Source organism: Chiloscyllium plagiosum, unplaced genomic scaffold, assembly GCF_037043375.1.
Source record: "Chiloscyllium plagiosum isolate Xiang-an unplaced genomic scaffold, Cpla_swu_hap1 HiC_scaffold_20, whole genome shotgun sequence".
NCBI lineage: Eukaryota > Metazoa > Chordata > Chondrichthyes > Orectolobiformes > Hemiscylliidae > Chiloscyllium > Chiloscyllium plagiosum.
In genome coordinates this window covers 26,732,085-26,759,845 of record NW_028270158.1, presented here as the reverse complement: position 1 = coordinate 26,759,845, position 27,761 = coordinate 26,732,085, and the positions used below count along the sequence as shown (strand labels likewise).

General features: G+C 40.7%; 1 protein-coding gene across 2 annotated transcripts in view; it reads left to right on the top strand.

Moving 5' to 3' along the window:
- Positions 1-24,623, top strand: part of mrm2 (mitochondrial rRNA methyltransferase 2) — a 940,693-nt gene extending 916,070 nt beyond the window's left edge. For both annotated transcript variants that reach the window (XM_087997732.1, XM_043711819.2), the window contains one exon: positions 22,729-24,623. In XM_087997732.1, coding sequence (XP_087853858.1) covers positions 22,729-22,887 — 159 coding nt within the window. In that variant the 3' untranslated portion in view covers positions 22,888-24,623. The remainder of the gene's footprint in view (positions 1-22,728) is intronic.
- Positions 24,624-27,761: the final 3,138 nt, after the last annotated feature.

Below are 27,761 nucleotides of genomic sequence, written 5' to 3'. Positions count from 1 at the left end.
TTTGGATGAATAGCTGCTTTGGGGGAGATGGAAGTATTTGAGTGGCGTTAAAATGTAGTGGCCAATCAATAGAGCCAAGAGAGCAGGTCAGGGGCTAGCCAAAGCAATGTTACATAGAGAACAAGCTTGGTGAATAGCTGGTATGATCTTTTCAGAGGGGCACAAAGGGCATTTATGGTTTTCCTTCCAACCTGCTGCAGGCTAAAACATGTTTTTGTGTCATCTTAGTGGCCTCCAGATGCCCAGTTAAGGAATCCTAGTTTGGCCACTCCAGTACAATTGGACAGAGCTTGTGTAACTTGGGGAACTGGATGTTCATTTATCAAAAATGTAACACGTTTCTAAGCATATCCTTGTACAAAAAAAAATTACACTGAATTGGTGCTAATTTAGTGAAAATAAACTCCTATATCAAAATGAAATATCTTTACTTGTGTTTACTATTTTATAAATTAAGAATTGGCTAATAAACAAATAGGTAAAAACAATGACTGCAGATGCTGGAAACCAGATTCTGGATTAGTGGTGCTGGAAGAGCACAGCAGTTCAGACAGCATCCGAGGAGCAGTAAAGTCGATGTTTCGGGCAAAAGCCCTTCATCAGGAATAAAGGCAAAGAGCCTGAAACGTGGAGAGATAAGCTAGAGGAGGGTGGGGGTGGGGAGAAAGTAGCATAGAGTACAATAGGTGAGTGGGGGAGGGGATGAAGGTGATAGGTCAGGGAGGAGGGTGGAGTGGATAGGTGGAAAAGAAGATAGGCAGGTAGGACAAGTCATGGGGACAGTGCTGAGCTGGAAGTTTGGAACTAGGGTGAGGTGGGGGAAGGGGAAATGAGAAAACTGCTGAAGTCCACATTGATGCCCTGGGGTTGAAGTGTTCCTAGGCGGAAGACGAAGCGTTCTTCCTCCAGGCGTCTGGTGGTGAGGGAGCGGCGGTGAAGGAGGCCCAGGACCTCCATGTCCTCGGCAGAGTGGGAGGGGGAGTTGAAACGTTGGGCCACAGGGCGTGTGGTTGATTGGTGCGGGTGTCCCGGAGATGTTCCCTAAAGCGCTCTGCTAGGAGGCATCCAGTCTCCCCAATGTACAGGAGACCGCATCAGGAGCAAAGGATATAGTAAATCATATTAGTGGATGTGCAGGTAAAACTTTGATGGAAGTCGAAGGCTCCTTTAGGGCCTTGGATGGAGGTGAGGAAGGAGGTGTGGGCACAGGTTTTGCAGTTCCTGTGCTGGCAGGGGAAGGTGCCAGGATGGGAGGGTGGGTTGTTGGGGGGCGTGGACCTGACCAGGTAGCCACGGAGGGAACGGTCTTTGCAGAAGACAGAAAGGGGTGGGGAGGGAAATATATCCCTGGTGGTGGGGTCTTTTTGGAGGTGGCAGAAATGTCGGCGGATGATTTGGTTTATGCAAAGGTTGGTAGGGTGGAAGGTGAGCACCAGGGGGGTTCTGTCCTTGTTACGGTTGGAGGGGTGGGGTCTGAGGGTGGAGGTGTGGGATGTGGACGAGATGCGTTGGAGGGCATCTTTAGCCACGTGGGAAGGGAAATTGTGGTCTCTAAAGAAGGAGGCCATCTGGTGTGTTCTGTGGTGGAACTGGTCCTCCTGGGAGCAGATACGGCGGAGGCGGAGGAATTGGGAATACGGGATGACATTTTTGCAAGAGGTAACTGAAGAAAATATGCATGATTAACTATGTTGCTGTCTCAGTTAAATTTGGAAACCACCTTTCTCTTTATCTGTGTGCATTTTACAACAAAATAAAGAAAAATATAAAGCTAAAAACGGTTTCATCTCGTAACCAATGGATCCTATTGACTTTTTTGTATCTTCTTCACCTTTTGACTTAAATAAAATCAGACGTGTCTTTGTAGTAAAACGCTCATTATCGCCAAAGGCGCTGCTTCCTGGAACAGGAAACCATGTGATCAGATGTGCTTTTCTCCTCCAGACTCTGATCCTCAGTCTGTCATTGTGTTAATGAGCTCCTTACTGCAGCAATCTGCAAAAAGTCTTCAGCATCTTATTGAACTCTTTTTCTGCAGGTCTGTTATAGGAGCAGTCCATCCAGGCCCTGGAGTCTGTTCTGCCATTCAATCAGATCACAGTGAATGTGTATCATAATTCCATTTACCCACTTCAGTTCTACAATGCTTAATGTCTTCCCTAAAAAATTGTATTAGAATTATAATCTATCTCAAGTGGATGTGAAAATTCTCCATCACTACTTTGAAGAAGAACAAATGCAAAATACTCGTTTAGTATCTCCCTCGGTTCGACACATAGACTGCCCTGCTGATATTTGAGGGGTATTACTCTCTTCCCTCGTTACCCTTTCGTCCCTAATGTACTTAGAAAGTCCCTTTGGATTCTTCTTAACCCTATTTGCCAAAGCTATTTCATGACCCTTTTATGTCCTCCTGATTTCCCTCATAAGTATACTGCCTTTACACTCTTTGAAGGATTCACTCGATCTCTGCTGTCTATACCTGACTTTTGCTTCCTTTTTTTACTTAACCACAACCTCAATTTCTCTAGTCATTCAGCATTCCCTACACCTACCAGCCTTGCCTTTCACCCTAACAGGAACACACTGTCTGAACTCTTGTTATCTCATTTTTGAAGGCTTCCCATTTTCCAGCCATTCCTTTATCTGCGAACATCCAGCCCCAATCAACCGTTGATAGTTCTTGCCTAATACTGTCAAAACTAGCCTTCCACCAATTTATAACTTCAACTTTGGACAGATTTATAAAATCATGAGGGGCATGGACAAGGTATTTTCCCTGCAGTGGGGGAGTCCAGAACTAGAGGGCATAGGTTTAGGGTGAGGGAAAAAATTTAAAAGGGACCTAAGGGGCAACATTTTCATGCAAAGGTGGTGCGTGCATAGAATGAGCTGCCAGAGAAAGTAGTGGGGGCTGGGACAATTACAACATTTAAAAGGCATCTGGATGGGTACATAAATAGGAAGGGTTTAGAGGGATGTGGGCCAAGTGGTGGCAAATAGGACTCGATTAATTTAGAATATCTGGTCGGCATGGGCAAGTGTTACCAAAGGGTCTGTTTCTGTGCTGTACATCTTTAGAACTTTAGAGGAGCAAATGCCCTCGGTATCTTGGTCAATATTTATCTTTGAACCAACATGTCATTCAATTTATTCAAGGCTGAGTTAGATATTTAGATTTTCGTTAAGCAATTTCTGGACTGTGTCCAGGCAGATAAATGCAAGATGCTGCATTTTGGGAAAGTAAATCTTACCAAGACTTATACACTTAATGGTAAGGTCCTAGGGAGTGTTGCTGAACAAAGTGACCTTGCAGTACAGGTTCATAGCTCCTTGAAAGTGGAGTCGCAGGTAGATAGGATAGTGAAGAAGGCGTTTGGTATGCTTTCTTTTATTGGTCAGAGTATTGAGTACAGGAGTTGGGAGGTCATGCTGTGGCTGTACAGGACATTGGTTAGGCCACTGTTGGAATATTGCATGCAATTCTGGTCTCCTTCTATCTGAAAGATGTTGTGAAACTTGAAAGGGTTCAGAAAAGGCTAACGAGGATGTTGCCAGGGTTGGACGATTTGAGCTATAGCGAGAGGCTGAACAGACTGGGGCTGTTTTCCCTGGAGTGTCGGAAAATGAGGGGTGACCTTATCGAGATTTACAAAATTATGATGGGCATGGATAGGGTAAATGGACAAAGTCTTTTCCCTGGGGTCGGGGAGTCCAGAACTAGAGGGCATAGATTTAGGGTGAGAGGGGAAAGATGTAAAAGAGATCTACGGGGCAACTTTTTCACGCAGAGGGTGGTATGTATATGGAATGAGCAGCCAGAGGAAGTGGTACAGTCTGGTACAATTGCAACATTTAAGAGGCATTTGGATGGGTATATGAATAGGAAGGGTTTGGAGGGATATGGGGCAGGTGCTGGCAGGTGGGACTAGATTGGGTTGGGATATCTGGTCGGCATGGACGAGTTGGACCAAAGGGTCTGTTTCTATGCTGTACATCTCTATGACTCTATGATAGATTCCTCTGGCAAGATGTCATTGATTTGACAAAGGGTCAAGCAATATTGGAATGAGCAATGAGCCTGATATAATTGGTGACCTAATTGTTTGTGAGCATTTGTCAAATAGTGATCGTAACATGATTGAGTTTCTTGTAGTGTTGTAACAGAAAAACGAAGATTAGATTTTAGAATTTTTGATTTAAGTAAGGCAGACTTTAATAGGATGAGGCAGAGACTATCCACAGTAAACTGGATGATCTGCTAATAGGTAAAACAACTGAGGATGTTCAAAGAAATGTTTTATGCTGTTCAGATGAGTTTGTACACCTGAGAAGGAAGAACTCCATTTCAGAGACATCCATGGCTGTTTTTATTTAAGGAGGTAAAGGACTGCATAAAATTCAAAGGAAAAACTTGTAAAATTGCAAAAAACAGTACAGATCCACAAAATGGGGCAAATACAAAGACCAATGTTGGGTCACAAAGTGGTATGTATGAGCTGCTAAAAAGATAATGAAATGAAAATTGCAATGCACATAAAAGACAATAAGAAGTGATTTTAAAGTTATATATAGGAAGTCATCTGGTTTAAAGTATTATTGGCTACTGAAGGCTGAGAGGCGGGAAACTGTCAGTGACCATGGAGACATGATAGATATGCTGAACAATTATTTTGCTTCAGTATTCACAGCAGAAAAGGAGGATAGCTTGCCAGAAGCCCAAATAAATTAACAGAGGACCAGGAACAGGGTTCAAATAAAATTAGCTTAAATAAATCATCAATAATAGGGAAATTAATGGTACTGAAGAGTGACAATTCCCCAGGACCCGATGGGTTCCATTCATGGGTGTTAAAGGAAGTAGAAGAGTACATTGCCGATGCCCTCACCATAACCTTTCAGAGTTCCCTGGATTCAGGAGTTCTACCTCTGGATTGAAAATTTGCTTATGTCACTCACTCCACTCTTTAAGAAAAGTGACAGAGAAACCAGGGAATTACAGATTAGCCTAACATCTGTGTTATCACATAGCCTGCCATTACACACTACCTATTATTAGCCACTAACATTCTCCATTAACAGCTATTCACCCTCATAAACATATCATTATCCACTCCTTTGTCTGCCAACTATCTTCTCTCTCCCTGGGCTCTGTCCACATCTATCGTTTACTCCTTACCCCCTCCCTCCAACCTATCTTCTGCAGATAAATTGACATTTTCCTAGCTACCATCAGTTAGACAACAAGGCCATAAGACAGAGGAGCAGAAATTAGGCCATTCAGCCCATCGAGTCTGCTCTGCCATTCAATCATGGCTGATAGGTTTTTCAATCCCATTTCTCCCTGTAACCCTTGATTTCCCTTGGCAATCAAGAATTTATCTATCTCTGTTTTAACTATACTCAATGACTTGGCCTCCACAGCCTCCTATAGCAATGACTTCCACAAATTCACCACACTCTGGCTCAAGAGACTTCTTCTTATCTCTGTTCCAAAAGGTCTTCCCTTTACTCTAAGGCTGTAGCTCAGGTCCTCATTCTCTCCTGCCAATGGAAACATCTTCCCAACGTTCACTCTGTCCAGGTCGTTCAGTATTCTGAAAGTTTCAATCAGATTTCCATTCATCCTTCTAACCTCCATCGCGTATAGTCCCAGAGTCCTCAAACATTCTTCATATGTTAAGCCTTTCATTCCTGGGATCATTCTCATGAACCTCCTCTGGACCCGCTCCAGTGGTAGGCCCAAACTTGCTCACAATACTCTAAATATAGTCTGACCAGACCTTAAAAAGCTTCAGAAGTACATCCCTGCTTTTATATTCTAGTCCTTTCACGATGAATAATGACATTGTACTTGCCTTCGTAACTGCCAGACCTGCTTTTCCAGCAACTTCCTTTTTGTTTCTGATTTACAGCATCTGCAGTTCTTTTGGTTTCTACTCGTAATGGGGAAATCCTATCAAGGATAAAGCAACTCATTATCCACACCAATCAGTTAATCAGGAAGAGTCAGCATGTATTCATGAAGGGTAGGTCATGCCTGACCAAACTCTGAGTTTTTTTGAAGAGATCACAAAAGTGATGGACAGAGGTGGCCTTCACTGTCTACTATACCACCAGTTTTGGTGCCATCCACAAACTTACTAACCATGTCTCCTCATTAGAACATTATCTTGTTTCATTTTCACAATGGCTCCTGAGCTCTGCTGCTGTATACAGGGTGAATTGGCATAGAGAGTGTAAAGGCAAAGGCTAGCAGAAGCCACAAATTGGTATAAGTTGGCATAAGGTTGCCATAACTGTTGTAAAGGACTATGGAGTACAATATTGGTATTAAAACCCATGGGGTGTATTTGGGGGCATGAGATGGCATGGGGGTGTGGGGAAGTTTTGGAGTTGCTGGGTCATGAAGTAGACTTGGAAGGCTTGAGAAACTATTGGGAATGAGTGGGAAGCATGAGTTGGCACAGAGGTTGAGGGCTCATTGGGAACAGAATGTGAGCATAAGATTCCTTAAAGGCTACAAGGCCAATAGACATGGGTGAAGAGTCATGGATTGGTGTGAGTTTGCATGTATGGGCCTGGAGTGTATATCGGCATGTGAGAAAATAACTGGGATGCTTTACCAGAGAACCAAGGCAACCTTTTCAAACCAGCCTGCCTCAGTGCTTCAAAGCCAATCAGTTCATCTGGGGGAAAGGGATGTTGTGCCTGAATGTATCCTGCATACCCCCCCCCCCCCCCCCCCCCACTCCTATCCAGGATGAAGATCCAGCTTTTGGGGAACATTTTCACAAGAAAAATGAAGAAAATCTTGAAATTTCTGAATTTCCACAACCTGACCCAGAAATGAAGATTTAGATCCTAGTTTCAACTGCATTTTGAGGGAGAGAGTTTGAAATTTCCACTCCCCTTTATATGAACAAGTGCTTCATAAAGTAACTTCTTAATAATCTAGTTCTAACCATAAGGTTATACCTTATGTTTTTGATTCCCCCCCGCTGATGGAAATTCTATCTCTCTTTATCCTATCAGATCTTTAATCACACTATTTAGAAAGTTACGATTGAATCTGCTTCAAAGACCTTTTCATGCAGTTCATTTCAACTGGCTGTGAAAAACTTCATCTCTTCCTTTCTTTTGTAAATGATCCAAATTACTTTACATCTGTTTTCTTCAGTTATATTCTAGTCCTTTCACAATGAATAATGACATTGTACTTGCCTTCATAACTGCCGACTCAACCTGCAAGTTTACCTTAACAGAATCCTGGACTAGGACTGCCAAGTCCCTTTGTACTCCAGATTTCTGAATTTTCTCCCCATTTAGAAAATAGTCCATGCCTCTATTCATCCTATCAACGTGCATGACCCCACACTTTCCTACAATGTATTTCATCTGTCACTTTTTTGCTCACTCTGCTCACATGTTCAGAGGAAGGGTCACCGGACCCGAAACATTAACTCAGATTTATCTTCACACATCTCTGCCACTGAAAGTAGTTTCTCCTTATTCAAAATTATTTAGAACTTTGAATAAAAAGCTCCGTGCTGCAAGAACAACCTGGTTTTCTCACCTTTAGGTGAAGTGGAAATTTGTCATCCTTGATACCAATGTAGTCAGTCTATTCCACACTTGCTAACGCTTTGACATCCTTACTCGAGAGTGGTGCGTGGAGTTGGCTGCAGCTTTCTTCCCAGGGCCTTACTGGCGTTTTATACGATTATAGAAATCATATAACATTTTAGAGCAGAAGTAGATCTATCAGTTCATTTGGTCCAGGCTGATGTTTATGATCCACTATCATCTCCTTCTATCATATCTTATCTCACCCTATCAGCATTTTCTACAATACATTCTACTTGTAACATTTTATCTAATTTCATTAGATTACATTGCTGTATGAGAATAAACTTCTGAAATCAAAAAGACGCTTTAATTTTAACATGAGAATGCTCCTTCAATCTGACTTGAAATTCCCAACAAAACTTGTATTTATCTACACCTTTTCACATTCTAAAGCATCCCAAGGCATTTCACAGGAATATGATTATTAAATAAAATTTAACATGAAACCACTGAAGGAAACATTAACAGCTGGTCACAGAGTGCGGTTTTAAGGGAAGTCTTAAAGATCTGGAGAATGTTTTACGGAGTTAACGACTCCAGCACCATTACAAAATGGTGGAGCAATTAAAATAAGTGATGCACGAAAGACCAGAACAGAGGAGCACTGAGATCTTGGGAAGTTGTAGGGCTGGAAGAGATTACAAAGAGGGCATGGTCATGGTGTGATTTAGAAACAAGGAAGAATATTTACATTTTAGCTGATAATTTAATTGATACTGTGTCATTTGAGATTTGTTTAAAGTAAGGGGATGTTGATAAACAAATATGATTATGAAAATGGTTCTTCTGAAATATTGGTCATGCATTTAAATAATGAGGATTATTCTGTTGAAATTTGTTTTCCCAAATTGCAGAAAACAAATACTCTGAAACTGCTACTACTACAGAAAGCTCTTACTGCAAATGAACTTGAACAATGAGATCAGATTTTTTTAAATGCACATTTTTTTGACAGTTCAATTACTATTCCAGTGACCAAATAAACCAGGCAGATCAGGAATGCTCCAACTTTCTCTGATCCCATTCAGGCAGTCAGAGAGGCACTGAAGTTAGCTGAGGTGACTACAGTTAGAAAGAGTCAAGGGCATGTTCTTTCACCTTGATTCCTGTTCCTGGTTATTGTCCAGTCACCTGTAATGGAAATGTTGTTGAATCAACATGAGGTGAGGGTGGAACAGCTCAATGATGCACCCACCCTTGATCAAAAATTCTGCCCACATGCCACATCAATATTGGCAAATGAAAAAAGGAGCACTTAAGGCAAGATACCAAGAGTGATCAACACTCATGAATCATTCAGTTGCAAGGAGATGATCGAAAAGGCAAGGGACAACATTGATAGATTATTTTTAAAAATTCAGTGAAGCCCTTACCTTGAAAATGATATTAGTTTGGGAGTGTGGGGATGCTCAATTAGCAGCAAATTGAATCCATGAAAATACTCATTTTTGTTTCTCAAAAATATGTGGAAAAGCACCAAATCGAAATTAGTTCAGAACAGGGGCCATAAACAAAATGTGGTCAGTAATAACCTGGAGAAATTTTTTTTATCCAAAGGATGGTTAGAATATGCTACATGTGGAGTATTGAAGCAATAGCACATATGCATTTAATAGGAAACTAGGTAAACACATGATGGAGGAAAGAATAAAATGACAGGCTGTAGCTTGAGTTGAAGTCATTTAATTGGAGTATATAGAGTGGATTTTTCCTGTGCATTCTATTTATCCAACTGTCTGGTATAGTATTGAGTTATCCTGAATCTGCATGGTTGTGGTTTTCACCACCAAATCCAATCCATTCCCCTGTACGTTGTAATTAGCTGTTCTGAATCCTGCCAGAAAGCAAAGCTGGCTGAGTTGTTAGAAGTATTATTGCAATTGTTTTTGAAAAGGTAGATTATTAACTTCTTTGATACTTACACAGCTCTTTATGAACTATGTTGTACGTTTTTTTTGTTAAGGCTGGAGGGAAAATAGACCCAACTCATGAAATAGTGTACATCAGAATCTACCAAAGTGGTAATCAGATAAATAATTAGCTTTTAGTCTCCCAATTAGCATTGATTTGCAGTTGAGAAGACTTGTTAAAAACGCAATCTTGTTTTTAAGAAATATATTTTCAAAACATTCCAAGTGCCTGCTACTGAGGTTATTCTTTGTGTCAGAGCTATTAGCTGTGCTGGTGTCAAGGGCAGTTCAGGTTGTAAGTCTCATCGAATGGAGCTGAATGGAGAAGACAAGCTGCTGGTTGTCACAACATTGCTTTTGCTCCAGGAGTATTCTTGAAGCTCTGTCCTCAGACTGAAAACGTACAATGGCCAGTGTAATGTTTCCTTGGATTCCAGAAGAAACAGCAGTGACTTTACAGGCTCGTGGTGGTACATACTTTGATGTGTGTCCATGTGTGCACCCATGTGTCTGTGTGCAGAATATGTGCTCCTGTATAGATCTAAGGATGAGAGCTAGTCTGCCAACCAAATATCAGCAGTTTTCCAACAGTTCTCAATGCTAAAAGGTGCCCTCAACTTATTAAGTCCTTTAAAGCGTTATTCAGTTCCCACAGGAGCAGTTAACGTAAAAAATGAAAAAGCTCCTCATGCAAGAACAAATAGACAATTGGTTGAAAAAACAGAATATGCTGCAGATACTCAGCAAGTCAGGCGACATCATTAGAGAGATAGAATCATGGTTCAAGTTATAGCTGAAAAAACTTTCATTCATCAAAATTTCATCAGTCATTTCATCTGAAATGATAACTGTTCCTTCATCTCAATCGATGCTGCCTGATCGGAGTATTTCTGATGTTTTTTAAAAATTTCACATTTTCAGTATCTGTAGTATGGAGGTCAGCTAGCTCAGTTGGCTGGACAGCTGGTTCGCAATGCAGAGTGATGCCAATTTTTGTGGGTTCAATCCCTGCACCAGCCTAAGTTACCATGAAGGGCTCTGTTTTTCAGCCTCTCCCATCTCCTAAGGCATGATGACCATCAGGTTAAACTGCCACCGGTCATCTGTCTGTCTGTCTGTCTCTCTCTCTCTCTCTCTCTCTCTCTCTTTCACATGGGAGAGTGGCCCTTCTTTGAGTTATCAGAGCACAGAAGGGGAGGGCATTTGGCTCATTGATAGCAAGCTAGCTTGCTTTGCAGAGCAATCAAATCAATCCCATCCCCTTGCTTTATTCCCTTAGTCGGCAAGCTTATTTTCCTCAAGAATCTATCCAGTTTTCTTTTGAAATCAATCTTTGTCTCTGTTTTGATCTCTCTTGTAGGAAGCAATTTGCACATCAATACAATTTGCTGTGTAAGGTAGTTATTCCCCACAAATCTGTTACATTCCTTGGTCAAAACTTAAATGTGTCCCTTAGACATTGTAACATCAGCAAATAAGAACAGCATTTCTTTGACTACCTTACTTAGATTTCTCGTAATCTTGTACACCTCTGTCAAATCTCCTCTCACTCTGAGAAGTGCAATCCCAGCTTTTCCAACTTATGCAGATGTTGCAGGAAGCATCCCCCAAACTTGAAACATTATGCAATAATAGCTATCAAGAATTGAAAGCATTACATCATGAGGGCTGCTCAGTTGTGGTATAGGATAGCAGACCACAAAGGGCAGCACGGTGGCTCAGTGGTTAGCACTGCTGTCTCACAGCGCCAGGGACCAGGGTTCAATTCCACCCTTGGGTGACTGTGTGAAGTTTGCACATTTTCCCCATGTCTGCAATCTCCAGGTGCTCCAGTTTCCTTCTACAGTCCAAAGATGTGCAATTTAGATGCTTTGGCCATAGTATAGTATTCATGCAGGGTTATTGGGATGGGGGTTGGTGGGTGGGAGGGAGGGGGGGGGGCGCACGCTCTGCTGGGTACATGTGGGATGCTGGTCAGAGGTTTACTGTGGACTTGATTGGCTGAATGGCTTGCTTCCATACTGCAGGGATTCTATGATTCTATGACATTTGTCATCCTGATATTGATAGTCAAACTAAATATTTTACATGTATAAGAGCATCTGTTCATTTGCTGTTCAATGTATTCCTCATTGTAGTATGCTAATTTTCAGCATCGAGCAACTCTCTCAAGAAGACTTGCCCCAAACTTTATAGATCTCAGGTGAGCAAAACAAATCAGTTCTGTCATGAAATGGCAGCAGTAAAGAGGACAATATGTCAAAGAATGACAGCACCAGAAGACAACCCAGTTTGACCCCATGGCAGATTTCAAATCATTATGATATTGCTCATCGTAACTGACCTTGTCATCGTCAACCTTGTTGTCGTGGAATGAAGATTGCATTGATCAGTTTGGTGGATAATCAATCTTTTTCCCAGCAGCCAGTAGAATACTTCTGATCATGTGATCAAATATCTCTCATCACAACTGGTGACTGAAAACAACAACTTCCCAGTTTATTGTTCAACACCATCAATGACTAAGAGGCAGAGTTCCTACTATTATTTAACTTGCATTTAATAGCAATCATATGAGGCATGTTATTGAAAATAACTGATCCAACATTTTGTATATGTCATTTTATTTGCTTTAATTTTCTGAAAGGTGAGATGAATAATTTATTTGGCGTGCCTAATATAATGGATATCTGACAAGAGGTTAATAGTCTTCTCCAGCAAAGGAAACAATTTTTATTTAATACACTCTTGGAATAAGGGTGTCACTGAGAAGATCAATATCTATTCTCCATCCTCAGTTGTCCCTGGATTTTATATGTTTCAGGATTTTATATGTTTCTATGAGATCCCACCTCATTCTTCTAAATTCCAGCAAATACAAGCCCAATCGATCCAGTCTCTTTTCAGATGTCATCCCAGGAAGTAGTCTCGTGTACCTTCGCTGGACTCCCTCAATAACAAAAATGTCCTTCCTCAGACGAGAGACAAAAACTGCACACAGTCCTCAAGATGCGGCCACACCAAGACCCTTGCAGCAAGATATCCTTCCTTCAAGACTCAAATCCATTTGCAATGAAGGCCAGCTTGCCACTTGCTTTCCTCACTGCCTGCTGCACCTGCATGCCAACCTTCAGTTACTGTTCCACCATAACATACAGGTCTCATTGCAGCTTACCTTTTCCTAAACTGCTACCATTCAGCTGATAATCTGCCTTCATGTTTTTGCCACCAAAGTGGATAACCTTACATTTATCTACATTATGTTGCATTGCCAAGTATTTGCCTACTCAGCCAGTCTGTCCAAGTCACCTGTTGGTATCCTCCTCACAGCACACACTGCTACCTAGCTTGGTGTCATCTGAAAATTTTGAAATATTGCATTAAATTCTTTCATCCAAATTGTTAATGTATATTGTGAACAACTGGAGTCCCTGAAGTACCCCACCTGCCGCTGCCTGCCTCTCTGAAAAAGATCCATTTATTCCAACTCTGCTTCCTGTCAGTAGAGCTGTCATCTGACTGTCATTTGTCCTAGTTCCAAAATCAGTTGAGAATATTGTTGATTCCTTTTGGTTTTGTCTCACTTTCCTTGCCTCTCCTCCCAATTCTTGCCGATATACTTCTACATGTTCAGGCAGTCTCAAAGATAATTCTTTCATGTCAAAACCAAGCAACATTGCATTAGTAGCCCATTGTACATCTGCACTTACTTTGAATGGGCTAAATATGTAATGAATGGCCCACTTAATATTGTCAGTTTACACCATCACCCAGAGTAAAATTACTCCCAACATGTGTGGAATTGAATTTATATTCTAATCAATTTTTTTTTTCATATTCTCCAGTCAATTTATTACTCTTTGGTTTGTTCTCTTTTTCTTTCATTTTGTTTCCACAAGCTGCTCAGCATCCTTCCCATATGGTCAATTCAATCATTCTCTCTCGCTAACACAGGTTGGAACATAAGGCTCCAATTGTGACTTCACTCTTGCTGTTGCTTCATTACTGTTTTTAGAAAGACTTGACCAAAAATAACCAAGTGAAGCCAAAATCAATAGCAGCATTTTAAAACATTTCATTAGCTTCTATATTGCAGTAAGATTGCAGTTCATAACGGATAATTGTGACTGCAACAAGCCACCTATAGGCACTGGTGCAGTTATTTCATAAACCTTGCAGATCAATAGCAGGGTTAGAAAATAAATAGGCCGCACTGCATTGACTTACATCAGGAGCTAATCACTTTTGCATTTATTCATCTCATTGTTGAATCTCCCAGCACTATCGGAAGAAACTCAGACCCTCAGACCCTTGATTTTTGGAAGAACTATCTATAATTCTTTTCCATCCGCAATTTTTTGCTAGAATATCACTATTTCAGTACCTCAACAGCAAACAGTACAGACTTTGTTCCATTCTCGAACAAGGCAGCTGTGTCGGTCATTTCCAATGTTTATCACTTCAGAAAACCTAATAGTCTATATGCCTAGTGACCACATTTCCTTTCTAATGTGTTCGGCATGGGTCTCTGCGAGTGCTCTTGCCACAGTCAGATTGTTGTGGGTTCAAGCCTCATTTGAGAAACTTGAGCACAAAATCTGAACTGACTCTTTCAGTGCAGAACTGAGTGATGCACTTCAGAGATGCAATCTTCCAGATGAGGGGTTAAAACAAAGCCCTGCCTGCTTTGTCAGGGAGATCCCATTGCACTGTTTTGAAGAAGCAAAGGGGTTTTCTAACAAGTATCCTAGCCAGTATTTATCCCTGACAAACATTTAGGCATATGGCCTGGTCATTTATCCCATTGTTTGTTCGGTCCTTCTGAGAACAAACGTGATATATTTCCTACAATGCCACAGGGATTGCACATGAAAATATTCTGAGGTTCTGAAAGATGTTGCAGAAGTAAATACACTGCTACCTTTCGCATTCCTGGAGAATTGGGTTATGATCTAACATTAGACACATATCTTTAATGATGTCCAACCTAAGAGAATTAGAATTAGATTTTATTGTCACAGGTACTTAAATACAGGGATGCAGGAGAGTAGTGAAAAGTTTACAATGTTGCCATTCACGGTGCCATCTTAGATATAAAATCTTAGGTAAAAAGTAGAGGAAAAAAAAGGAATAAGTTACAAGTTCAGCATAATAGTCCTCAGTATAAAGTAGTAAATAAGAAAGTTAGAAGTTCCAAATTACAGTCCTTCTTTAGCCATGGGCCTGCAGTTGGTCCACGCTGGGCTTTCCCCATGAGAGGCTTGATCTCTTGATCCCCACACTCACACTGTCACCAACCATCGTCCTCTCTCTCTCTCTCTTCAACGCTGGCCTCGATCTCTCAATCCCCGTGCCTCAGTGCTGCCATCTCGCCGCTGATTGCCATCTGGACTCACCAGCTGCCTGGCCACAGTCCTGCTCTGGTGCCTGTCTGGGCCCCAGCCGCTCCCACGATGTAGCTGTCAGTGGGTGAATCACATGTTTGCTGTGGGTCACACCACCACACTGTAATGTAAGTTATTTCAACGGAGAGGATTACACTATCACTCTACCAGCTGAAGAGTGTGTTATTTCTAGAATGAACGATCCTGCTCGTTGTCACTGTGGTATTGACGTACTTGAAGTCTGATGAATAGAGCTATTTGGAAAAAGGTGTTTCTGTTCCCTCTTCCACCATCTACTGCAAAACAGGATTGGGATTTTCATTATCCACTATTGGCACCTAATTAATCATAAAAAGTTGTAAAACGAAGGTGATAAATAATTAAAAACACTAATACGGTTGTATTTACTGTAATCAGTTAACAATTATTACTGGGATAAAAACTGCTACAACAACAATGTGGCAAGAATCCTTTAAAGATTTCTACTCCCCTTTTGCAAAAGAAACATGACTTTAGTATGTTTTTTGCCATTATTTAGCCTTCAGACAAGAAAACAGAAGACAGGGTTGCATGAGATGTTCTTGTGTTTCATTACAGTTCAAGATAGGAAGAAGAGGTTTTAGTATGAGCGATTTCTGGGTTTATTCATGTTTTCAGAATACCACAAATGAAAACATATGGAGTGTTATTCAATCTTCCTTGCATTATTTGCTGGCAGTCCAGGTCATGGGCTGGACCACAGATAGGGTATGAATCTGATTCAGCACCAAAGACTAGACAAAGTGGGTCATCAAGGCAAAGATGTATCAGGAGTATTTACTGGCTCAGGGCCTGAGCAGGGAAGCAGAGGCACTACCAGGAATAAATTAGGCATAAATATTCCTGGAGTGGAAGAGGAGAGTAGAAGCATTTCTGAGGATGCAGACTGAAAAGAGATGCTTACATACCATGAACAAATATTTAAAAAACCAAAGTGCTTTCAATAGATAGCAAACCAGGCAGCAGTAAAGCTGATGTTTAAGATCCATGACTTTTTGTTGGAACTGGGTGGTCATGATCTCAGACACAAGGTAACCATTAGCTGAGTTATGGAAGTTATAGTTAAGAGCAACACCAGTGCATTTTGGCAGGGTGGTCTATTTCCTGCTTGCTTGAACCCTACCAGTCATTTTAAACCCTGGTCAGTTCCCTTTAACCTAAGTCCCCAGAATACCTGACAATAGGTCGGCGGAAAGAGATGTTGGTGAGGTTTTGAACAGAGAAGTGTTAACCATATGCACTAAAATCAGCTGCATTCTAGGATATACTTGTCTGATAATTCACCCTACTTTCACTTGTGGCAGCACAGAAGAAGTATGTAACTCAGTGTGGTCAAATTGCAGAACTAATGCCTCCAGGTTGAGGTGCAGAATTAAATAGAGGGGACAATAAGTACTATATTCTGAAAACAAAACTTTTGAAATTTCTGCACTTATCACCCTGAGACTGTTCACTTAGTATCTTTCATATTTGGTGCTAAATGGCCATTAGAGAAGCAAATGTTGCCCTAATACAGATTCCAGTTTCTTATTTCTGTGGAGTTTCCCAATGTTCACTCAAACTCTGTCATCACTTTAAATCACATGTATTCCATTGTTGAAGGAAAGACAGCTTTGAAGCTGGAGTTCAGTCCATCTAGTTTAACCCATCTATTCCATCCGTTCTATTCCTTTCTTCCTTTTATTTATTCAGATTCACTTTAAATGCATCTGTGATATACACCTCAGCTAGTCTTTGTGGTTGTCAGTTCCAGATTCTAACCACTCTCTAGATAAAGACGTTTCTCCTGAATTTCCTATTGGAAATAATAATCACTGTCATATTTACGTCCCCCAGTTTTGGTTTCCTCACAAGTCAAAACCAGTTTTATTTATTACGGTTCTGTTCTACCTATAAGCCTCAGCTCTCTCCAGAGTGTTACATTGTTAATACCAGCTCATCTTACCACCAAGGAGACTTCTGGATGTGAGTGTTTAATATCCTTCATCACTGTTCCAGTGCTGCTCTATTTTAGATTGATATGGCAGAGAGAAACCGGAGTAAGTCTCTAGGGTTTAGCTTAACATTCAAGTCTTTAAAGCAAGCTGAGACAGGCAGGTGAATAGTGTTAGGAGTAGATTACTGTTCCTTTTGTATAATATTTGAACAAAAAAAGTTCAAAAGGAAAATCTATTCCTTTATCTTTGTTCAACTACATCCTGCTCAAGTAGGGTTCTGAATTATTTTCAACAATATGACACAGGACTGTGGTTTGAAGATAGCTTTATTCTCTCAAGAAGTGACCAACAATATATTTGTAAATTTTGACTCAGCACAAACAAAACAAGGATTGCAAAATAGGGCTTTGAATAGGATTGTCCTTTCGTTGAGTGGACTCACTAGAAATGTATAAAATATAAATGAGATTATCAGAAGTCTGCTCATGAAATAAAAGGCAATTTTCCACATTTGATTGTCACAATGTGCAGACTTTAGTTATTAAGATTATCAATGATTTTGCGTCAACTGCAAAACAAAGATCACATTAAGTGACAGTATTTTGTCCCTGAATTGAGAGCATGTAATTTAGGCTGACACTTTAGAGGAACGCTGCTGTAGATTGGATGAGTTAAAATGAGGTCCTGTTTGTCTGATCTGAAAGGTTCCATGACATCATTCAAAAAGCAGATATCTCTTCTGGTGTCTTTAAGCAACGTCAATGAAAAAGACAGATTCTCTGATTAATTATGGAATCTTGCTGTGTGTAAATTGGCTTTTGAATCTTTTCATGTATGATTATATTCCAAAAGTAATTCACAGGCTGTGACACTGAGACATCATGAAAGCATAAAGGTGCTATATAACTCCATACTATTATCTATACCCCAAGTCCACCTCTGTCTTAGTGTGAATTAGATTTGAACATCTGCACAATAAGCACAGTCATAGTGAGAACAGTCTGCATCCCCTCTCCCGATTATTCCCAAATAAGCATCAAAGGACAGACAACTAGTAATAATCCACAGGGACTAAAGAGGAATTTGAGGCTGATAGACCCTTTTCAAGACTCCAACACTGCGTTCCCAGGACTACAGCTGGAACGGAGTCAGAAGCTGGTGAACAAGGGACTCTTACAGATCAAGCTCTCTTTCTATAACTCAAGTGTAGTCTGCATTTAGCACTTCATAGAATCCTTACAGTATGAAAGCAAGCCATTTGGCCCATCGAATCCACACAAACTCTCTGAAAAGCATCTCATCCAACTCCTACCCTCTCCCTGTATTTCCTATGGCTAATCCACCCAGCCTACATAGCCCTGAATACTATGGGCAACTTAGTACGGCCAATCCACCTGACCTGCACATCATTGGACTGTGGGAGGAAACCCATGCAGACACGGGGAGAATGTGAAACTCCACAGAGACAGTCACCTGAAGGTGGAATCGAACCCTGATCCCAGGCACTGTGAGGCAGCAGTGCTAACTACTGAGCTACCATGCTGCTTTAATTGAAATGTATTATTTAAGTGGAGCTTAAGTTTCTTCCGGCCTAACATAGATGGGCTGTCTACTGGAGAGCAGCTATAATTAGTTAGCTACCTAATTCAATGTAGTTTTTGTATCTTGCAGCAGACCTAACACTTCTGAGTTTCAGAGAGTATAAATACAGGGTCTGAGTGCAGTGCACTGAGAAGCTGGGAGTTTGGGAGTGAAAGTGTTGGGAGGAGGAGATGTTTCTTTAATTTTCTACCTCTTATATCTTCTAGTGTTTACTTTGGTGCAGAGGAAGAAGTTGATTAATGACAAACAGCAAATTGGTCTACTGATAATAACTAGTTCACAAAGTTAAATTCTGGCAGGGCAACTCAGCTGCACAGAATGGGCATCCTGTAGCATGCGGGAAGTTATGGACACACCATGTATCCAGTGTCGAGAGTGTGTTGCTGGAAAAGCACAGCAGGTCAGGCAGCATCTGAGGAGCAGTAGAATCAATGTTTCGGGCCGGAGCTCTTCAGGAGAAACATCAATTCTCCTACTTCTCGGATGCTGCCTGACCTGTGTTTTTTCAGCAACACATTCTTGACTCTGATCTCCAGCATCTGCAGACCTCACTTACTCCGTGTTTCCAGTCAAGTATATTTGCAGAAAGTGGCACAGGTTTCAAAACTTCAGCTTTAGCTGGAGTCACAATAGTATATTCACAAGAATGAGATTTACACGGATAGCATATTTGGAGAAGTGGTCGCACTGTAGGTTATAGATTTACAGGCAGAATGTGAATGGTTAAGCACTCTTCGAGAAGCAGGCACAATTGCAGGAGATCCCTGAGATAATCTCATTGGTGTCTAGTTTTCCAATTTGGAAATTGGTGAGGGCTGTTATTGTTCAGAGGAGCCAGAACCAAGTCCATGGCACCATGAGCTGCATAGCTGAAGAGGAATTCTTTTTGTTAGAGAAACAGGCTTTTCTGTGGCTGTCGATGTAATTCCAGAGTAATATATAACAGAGCATACACAGAACATTCTTTTTGGGCTGGGCAAACAGCCAGAGGTTGTGGTTCACATTGGTACCAATGACAGATTAGAAAGAGGTGAGGTCCAGAAAGCAGATCTTAGGATCAGAAAGAGATTAAAAAGCAGTACCTCAAAAGCAGTAATCTCGGAGTACTCCAGTGAAAATGACCATAGGAATAGAAAACAACTGAGTGGTTGAATACATGGCTGGAAAACTGGTGTAGAAGAGAGGACATCAGGTCTCTAGGTCATTGGGTTCTGTGATGGACAGTACAAGATGGACAGATTGTATCGTAGTACGATCTGGACTGATATCCTTTGATTTTGCTGTTGGAAAGAGTTTAAACTAGATTAGCAAGGGGATGCGTACCTGAGAGGGAGCTCAGATTGAATGAAGCAAACTCATAACAGAAAGCAGTAAAGTAGTAAGTGAAATTATAAGACTGACAAGGTAAAGGCAAACATTATATCGGATCCTGTTGCAGAATAATGTTGAAAAGACAAAATTGAAAGCAGTACATCTGACTATATACAACATTCGTAACACATTGGATGATTGGAAGCTGGAGAAAATGGCAATGGGTATGACAATTGTTATTCCAATATGATTACAACATAATCAAGACTAGGAATTGAATATTCAATGCTACTTTACTAAGGATAGTCAGAAAGGACAGGAGGTGGAGTAACACTCTTTAAGAGTTGAGAACAGCACATCAGTGAAAAAAGATCTTAGATCAAAAGATCAAGATGGAGAATCAGTTTGGGCAGAGCTAAGAAGCAATAAAGGGTGACAAATATTTTTGTTGACAGGCCACCAAACATCAATGGTAATTTTGGGCACAGTACAAATCAGGAAATTAGAGATGCATGTAACACGATAATACAATAATAATGGATGATTTTGCATTACTTTGCATGACTGGGTAAACCTAATCAGCACTAATGCTGTGGAGGATGAATTCCTGAGTGTGTATAACATGGGTTTCTGCAGACAAATGTTGAAGAACCAACAAGGCTTTAGCTATTTAGGAGTAGGCCATTGAAAAGGGTAAATTAATAACCTTGCTGTTAACCTTTTTAGGAAATAGTGACCATAATATGATATAATTTTGCATTAAGTTTGAAAGTGGTATAATTCACGCTGAGGCTAAAATCTTCAATTTGAGCATTAAATAATGATTAAATGAGAGCCATATTGTTATGATATATTGGACAAATGCACTTAAAGATTTGATAGTAGAGAGGTAATGATCAATACTGAAAGAAGTATTGCTTGATCTATAACAAAATCTACATTTTTTTTAAATCACACAATCAGAAAAAATATTATCAACCATGGTTAACAAATAAAGATTGCTTTAGGTTTAAGGAGTCAGTATGGACTTGATGGGCCAAATGGCCTGCTGTAGGTATTCTATGATTTTCAGTGGCTGGTAATGTTGCCAGAAAAGCAATAAGCCTGAGGCATGGGAACAAATTAGAATCTTGGAAAGATGACCAAGAAACTGTAAAAGGAGAAAAGAGAAAATGAATGTAAACTAGAGGGAAACATTTCCAGAGACATTCAATATGGTGGCACATCAAAAGTTATTGCGGAAAGTAAAAACTCAAAATACAGGGGGTAACATTTTAGCATGGATGACAAATTAGCTGGCTGGCTGGCAGAAAGCAAAGAATACATAAATGTGTCTTTGATTGGCAGGATATGTCAAGTGCAGTCCTGCAGTGGTCTATGTTGGTGCCTCAACTTGTTTCAATTTACATCAAAGACTGAGATGAAGGAGGTGAAGGCACCAAGATAGGTAGAAAAGTATTTTGTGAACAGCACAGAAGGAGGTTCCAGTCAGATATCGATTGGTTGAGTGGTCAAACATCTGGCAAATGGAGAATAATGTGATAAGACATGAAGTTGTTCACTTTGGCAGGAATAGCAAAGTATTATTTAAATGATGAATGACTGTAATATTCCAAAGTGCAAGGGATTTAGGTGATCTAATGTATGAATTCACAAAGGTTAGTATGAAGTTCCAGCACAAAATCAAGAGGGTGGACGGGATGCTATTTTTTATAAAAGTAAGAATGTTATGCTTCAGTTGTACATGGTATTGATGAGACCAAATATTGTATACTGCAGACAGCTTTGATCTCCTTAACTAAAGAAGAATGCAAATGCATTGAAAGTGGTTCAAAGGACATTTATGAGATTGATACCTGAAATGAGTAGAAAGTGAGGTCTGCAGATGCCATTCCTGAAGAAGGGCTTATGCCCGAAACGTCGATTCTCCTGTTCCCTGGATGCTGCCTGACCTGCTGCGCTTTTCCAGCAACACATTTCCAGACCTGAAATGAGTAGGTTGTTCTACAAGGTTAAGTTGGACAAGCTGGAATTGTTTCCACTGGAGTTTAGATTAATGAGGGATATTTGATTTGGTGTATAGATCCTGAATGTCTTAAAGTGATGTCAGAAGACTGCTTCTTCTTGTGGGTCAGTCCAGAACTAGGGGGCAGTGTTTCCCTGTGAACCTGTGAGTTTGCTTCTTCTTTTGCTGTAATAGAAGAATGTGAAGAGCTGGCTAGCACAGAACACTTTGGAGCTCCAAGCAAGAAATCATAATTGCTCCCACATGTCATGTTCCCACCTGAGTTGTTCCCTTAGTGGATGCATGCAGAAAGGAACAGGTATCAACCTCATTCCTCCCCAGTGAAATTGGGTCAATCTGCATTTCCTCAAGGTTGAAAGCTTTGACAGCTAGTGGTTGTCATGACGCAGCTATGTCCCTACATGTTTATTATTGCAGGGACAGCTTGACAGTTCTTGGAAATAACACGAAAGAGACATGACCAGAAGTAACTTCACTCCCACCAATCAATTCATCAGTACCGATCCATATCAAAGCTAAATCCAGTTTTTTAAATTTGAATTACTTAGGTAGAGTGGTATTAACGGTCCTGTCATATAAGTTATTTTCAATTTTGGCCACGACTCACTTGTGGATTTGATGATCATGAACCTCTTGTCAAATATAAGCCACGAGCCTGGACTGGTGTCCACGTAACCTGAAGTTTGGCTTGACCTAGAACCTACTATTAACAGAAACACCCGAATTTCATGTTGCATGCCTTCTCAACATACTTTTAGGATTGGTGTACAGCGTCCAAGAGGGACTTAAGAAAGATAAGTCAAGAAACATCAAAATGAACTATTTTAAACTAACCAATATGTTCACTGTGCTGGTGATTGATGTATGTTTCATTCTTCATTTCCCTGCAGGCCGCCAACAGCCTGGGAGCAAAAATGCAGCTTCTGGAGACAGATTTCTCAAATTCCCTCACTGAGCTGATCAACCTTCACCTGCACCATCAGAACAGCATCCCAGCATTTCTCAGTGCCATCACCCTTGACCTCTTCAGTCGGCAAACATGTGCTTAGCACACCAGGAAAACAGCTTGCATTTTTGTGATTGAAGACATCCATTTTTAATTCATTGTTATGTTGTTTTAGGATAGTGTCAATTAGACACCAATTCACCACTTAGTTAAATTTGCGGTGGGGGGTTTGCTTAATATGTTTTCTGAGCAGTTTTTGCTTTAGTTGTGTAGTTTTAATTAATGTGTTCTCCTTCACTCATCGTCTGGCAGCTTGAAAGGGGATTGAGCAGAGCGTGAACTCCACAGCTGCTGATACCAACACAGCCTTGGGGGAGATTCCTTTTCATGCAGGGAGCTAGGCAGATGCCTGTTTCTCAGATGGAGGGACTTCAGAGTGAAGGACATGATTAAGAAATGATGGAACTCTTCTCACCAGTTCTTACAACGCAAGTATTTAACTGCTGAGCTGTATTGCTATCATGCTGTACTTGCTAAAATTCCCTGCACAAATCAGGGCACCCTGTTGCTCATACAGCTCTCTAACCAGAAAACATCTATCAAGATATACTTGGTGCAGTCCGTCATATAAAGAAACAAACTTATGTCTATTCAATCTTCTCTCTAATGGAATGAAGCAAATTTACCCTGGCTTTTCTTATTCAATACATCACAGTGAAAGCTATAGTGACTGGACCAAGTTAATTCTGACAGGAAAAATGCCACACACACCACCCAACCCAATTAAGTGGGAGGGCAGGAGGGCTGACAGAACTTCCAGCCAACCGGCACAAGTCATTAATTCAGTTCATTAATGGACCAAATGACACCCGTTATCCATAAACTCCACGCAATTTACAGGTGATTCTGGAATTAACTCTGTCACTTACGGGTGTGGACCCTGGGCCTCGGATTTCTGTTGTGCCATCAGCAGTCACTCCTATCACTGGGAATGTGAGAAGCTGCTGGCTTCCATTGCTGGGTACCTGAATCCTGGAGAAATCCTACCAGCAGTCAATTACCTGCCTGAAGCACCTTTAATTCCACCAGGCCTCACCCACAGAACTGATGGGAGTTTCCTGCACATCGCCAGCCATTGGGAACACCCCCCCCCCCCCACTCCCCCACCCCCCCCCAAATCAGCCCATCAAAATCCCAGCCCCTGTAAAACCTGCTAACAGCCAGTAAGATAATTACTAAGGCATAGAGTGACCATGAGTGGGAAGAGTATTGCCAGAGGCTTTTATGAATTGTGATCGATTTAGAAATCCATGTAAAAAGTTCAGAGTAACAGTAAACCTTGATGATTTTATTAATATTGAGTGCTTAATTTTAGGAAGTAATATTTGATTGCTATTGAAATACATTCTTTGAAATTAAATATTTTGCCCCAAATCTTTTCACATCCATGAGGATCAGCATTTAATTCAACAGTGATGGGGAGCTAAATGCTATTCATCTGTCCTCACTTTGTACCGAAGCATGTGATCGTTCAATATGACATCACTAACCAGTGATGAAATGGAAATATTAGCTATATGTTCCTTTCCCAATTGAAGATGCCTAGTGTTCATATTTTTCCTTATTGAATAACTCCGCAAACAAGCATCAAGCCTACTGTATTAAGGCATAATTGAGCCAGAAAGGGAGTAAAATAATCTAGGTTTCTCACACGTTATATATCTGTCTTTACCACTGACTCTACAAAGATGGAATTGATGTATTTGATCTGTGAGAAGTTCAAGATGTACATAAACCTCAATTTTTTTTTTTGCAAATAAAAAACGCAGAATATTGAAATGTTGAATGAATCTTATTTAAGTAGATAAGCACTATTGAACACCTGAATGGATTATTACCTTTTTAATTAAAAAGACTCAACAGATTACAAGATAGATCGAATGGCCTGACTTTCTTTCCATCATATATCCACTCTTGTTGGTGACTGGCTTGTGTTTCTTTTCCTGTAGTGGACTCCTTCCAGCTACTTCGGTTGTTTATATATGCATAGTTTGACACAATCTTGAACACTTGTAAATCTCTTGTTTCTTGTGTTGAACATTTTTAAAGTATTATTATTTAGGAACTTGAATTATGAAAGAGGTAATTTTCAGTTCTATGAAAGTGTTTTATTTTAAAAGAGACAGAAACTCATAAAGTGGGTCAAAACAGAAATTCCAAGAAGTTGTGGTTTTCAGTTAAATGACGAGATAAGCTAGCTGATGAGAGAATTAAGGTGTTTACTAAACAGACCTTTTACAATCCACCTGATGAAGAAGCAGCACTTCAAAAGCTAGTGCTTCCAAATAAACCTATTGGACTATAACCTGGTGCTGTGTGGTTTTTAACTTTGTCCACCCCAGTCCAACATTGGCACCTCCAAATCATGTTTACAATCCAGATAGTGACAGACCACAAGCAAGTGCAGTTTAGAAAAAAATACTTGTGACAGGCTAACATTAATGGAACTAACTGGAAAAAGCCCTGGATGTTTCTCCTTGGATTTCAGTGGGAAACGTCAGGGAGTTAGCCTATGCTTGTGTGTCTCAGAGACACGGGTTCAGAGAGAATCGTATCTGGTGAATGTGAAGAAATTCACTGAAAGGACACTGCTTGTTGTTCTCGTCAGAGGAGTAAGACATTTTATAGTGAAGAATAGGAGTGATACTTCACTAAAATTGTGTATTCATGAGGGATATTGCAGCAGAAAAAAGAACAGAATTTATCCTTTTTGCTTTTTAATTAAATCTTTCCAAGTTGTTCTATACTAAGAATAGTTCTTTTTTGTGTAATAAACTTTGATATTCTTTTGTTTAAAAAGAAAATGGCAGCCTCTTGGAGTCATACAGCACGGAAAGAGGCCATTCAGCCCATCATGTCCACACCAGTGATCAATCATCATTCTATTCTAATCCCATTGACAAGCATTAGCCTATAGACCCGTATGCTATGGAGTTTCAAGTGTTCATCTAAATAGTTCTTTAATATCTTGAAAGTTCCAGCCTCTACCACCTCATAAGCAGTGAGTTCCAGATATCCATAACTCTTCAGGCGAAAATCTGTTTCCTCAAATCTGCTTCAAACCTCCTGTTCCAGACCTTAAATCTCTGCCTCCAGAAATCAAGCCTACACAAAGGAGAAATGTTTCTACTCTGTCTATGCCCCTCACAGCATTATACACCTCAATGAGGTCCCCCATCAGCCTTCTCAGCTCTTAGGGAAATAACCTCAGCCTATTGAGACTCTGTCCAGAGTTAAAATGGACGGCACGGTGGCACTGTGGTTAGCACTGCTGCCTCACAGCGCCAGAGATCCTGGTTCAATTCCCGCCTCAGGCGACAGACTGTGTGGAGTTTGCACATTCTCCCCGTGTCTGCGTGGGTTTCCTCCGGATGCTCCAGTTTCCTCCCACAGTCCAAAGATGTGCAGGTCAGGTGAATTGGCCATGCTAAATTGTCCGTAGTGTTAGGTAAGGGGTAGATGTAGGGGTATGGGTGGGTTGCGCTTCGGCAGGGCAGTGTGGACTTGTTGGGCCGAAGGGCCTGTTTCCACACTGTAAGTAATCTAATCTAATCTAATCTTAAAAAAAAATGCACCATCTCAGGCAACATCCTGGTGAATTTCTTCCGTACTGCCTCAAGTGCAATTGCATACTTACTATAGTGTGGTGACCAGAACTGAATAAAGTACTCAAACTGCAGCTTAACTAACATTAAATACAGCTCCATTATAACCTCCTTGCTGTTGTATTCAATGCCTTGACTAAGAAAGCTTAGTATCCCAAATAACTTCTGAACTACCTTACCTGCCTCTCCTCCTGCCTTCAAGGATCTGTAGTCATTCACATCAACGTCCTTCTCATCTACTATATTTCTGAGGGTCCTACCATTCAATGTGTATGCCCTTGCTTTGTTAGTCCTCCTTAAAGGCATCACCTCACACTTTGCAGGATTAAATTCTAATGCAACGTTCTGCCAATTTGACCAGCCAATCATATCGTCATGTAGTCTAAAACTTTCCCACTCGTTATCTGCTAGACTATCAATTTTCATGTTATCTGCAAACTTACTGATCATACCTGTTAGATTCATGTCTAGATCATTAAGGTATGTAAACAGCAAGGGACCCAGCACTGAAACCTGTGGTACGCCTCTGGACACAAGCTTCAAGTCACAAAAGCATCTTCAACCATCATTGTTTTAGTCTTTCCTCGTTTTTAATTGCAATTGAGATGGGCAGGAGGTAAAGTGGGTGTGAGGAAATTCTCATGATCTGGCTATTATGCAGTGTCACAGGTCAGCTGACTTTTTTTCTGTCGTTGTCAATTTTGTCTGTGCATCTTAGAAAATGCTGCACACCTGCCCTGCACAACAGAATGGTCTAATCCAAATAAAAGTCACTTTGTTATATTTACTTACTCCTACTGCTCTGCTGGTGCAAGAGAATCTCGCCCACCTCATTTTGTGCAGATGAGCTTTCAGTCAATGCTGTTCCTTTCATTATCATCAGTACACTCTTAATCTCCTTGCTATCAACACTTAAGAGTGCTTCACTCTTCGTGTCTGCTTCGAGCAGCTGTTCTGTAGGTGAAACTCAAATACAACGCAGCAACATATGACACAGGAGAAAACCACTTTAAAAATATTCTCTCATTAAAAAGAAAACAGGTAAGTGTCTTTTGAAAGGGTTTGCGAGGGTAGAGATGGATCTACCTTTGGAAGTTTCCTAAATTAGGGGACAAAATGGAAAATGTTTGCTCATAAATCCAATAACTAAATCAGGAAAACCTTTTTCACCCCAAGAGTGGTTAGAATGTGGAACTTGCTAGTATAAGGCACGGTTGAAGCAAATAGCGTTGGGAAGCGAGACAAGTACAAGAAAAGGATAGAAGGACAGAGTGAAATGTTGATGGGTAAGAAGTAATTCATGCAGAATACC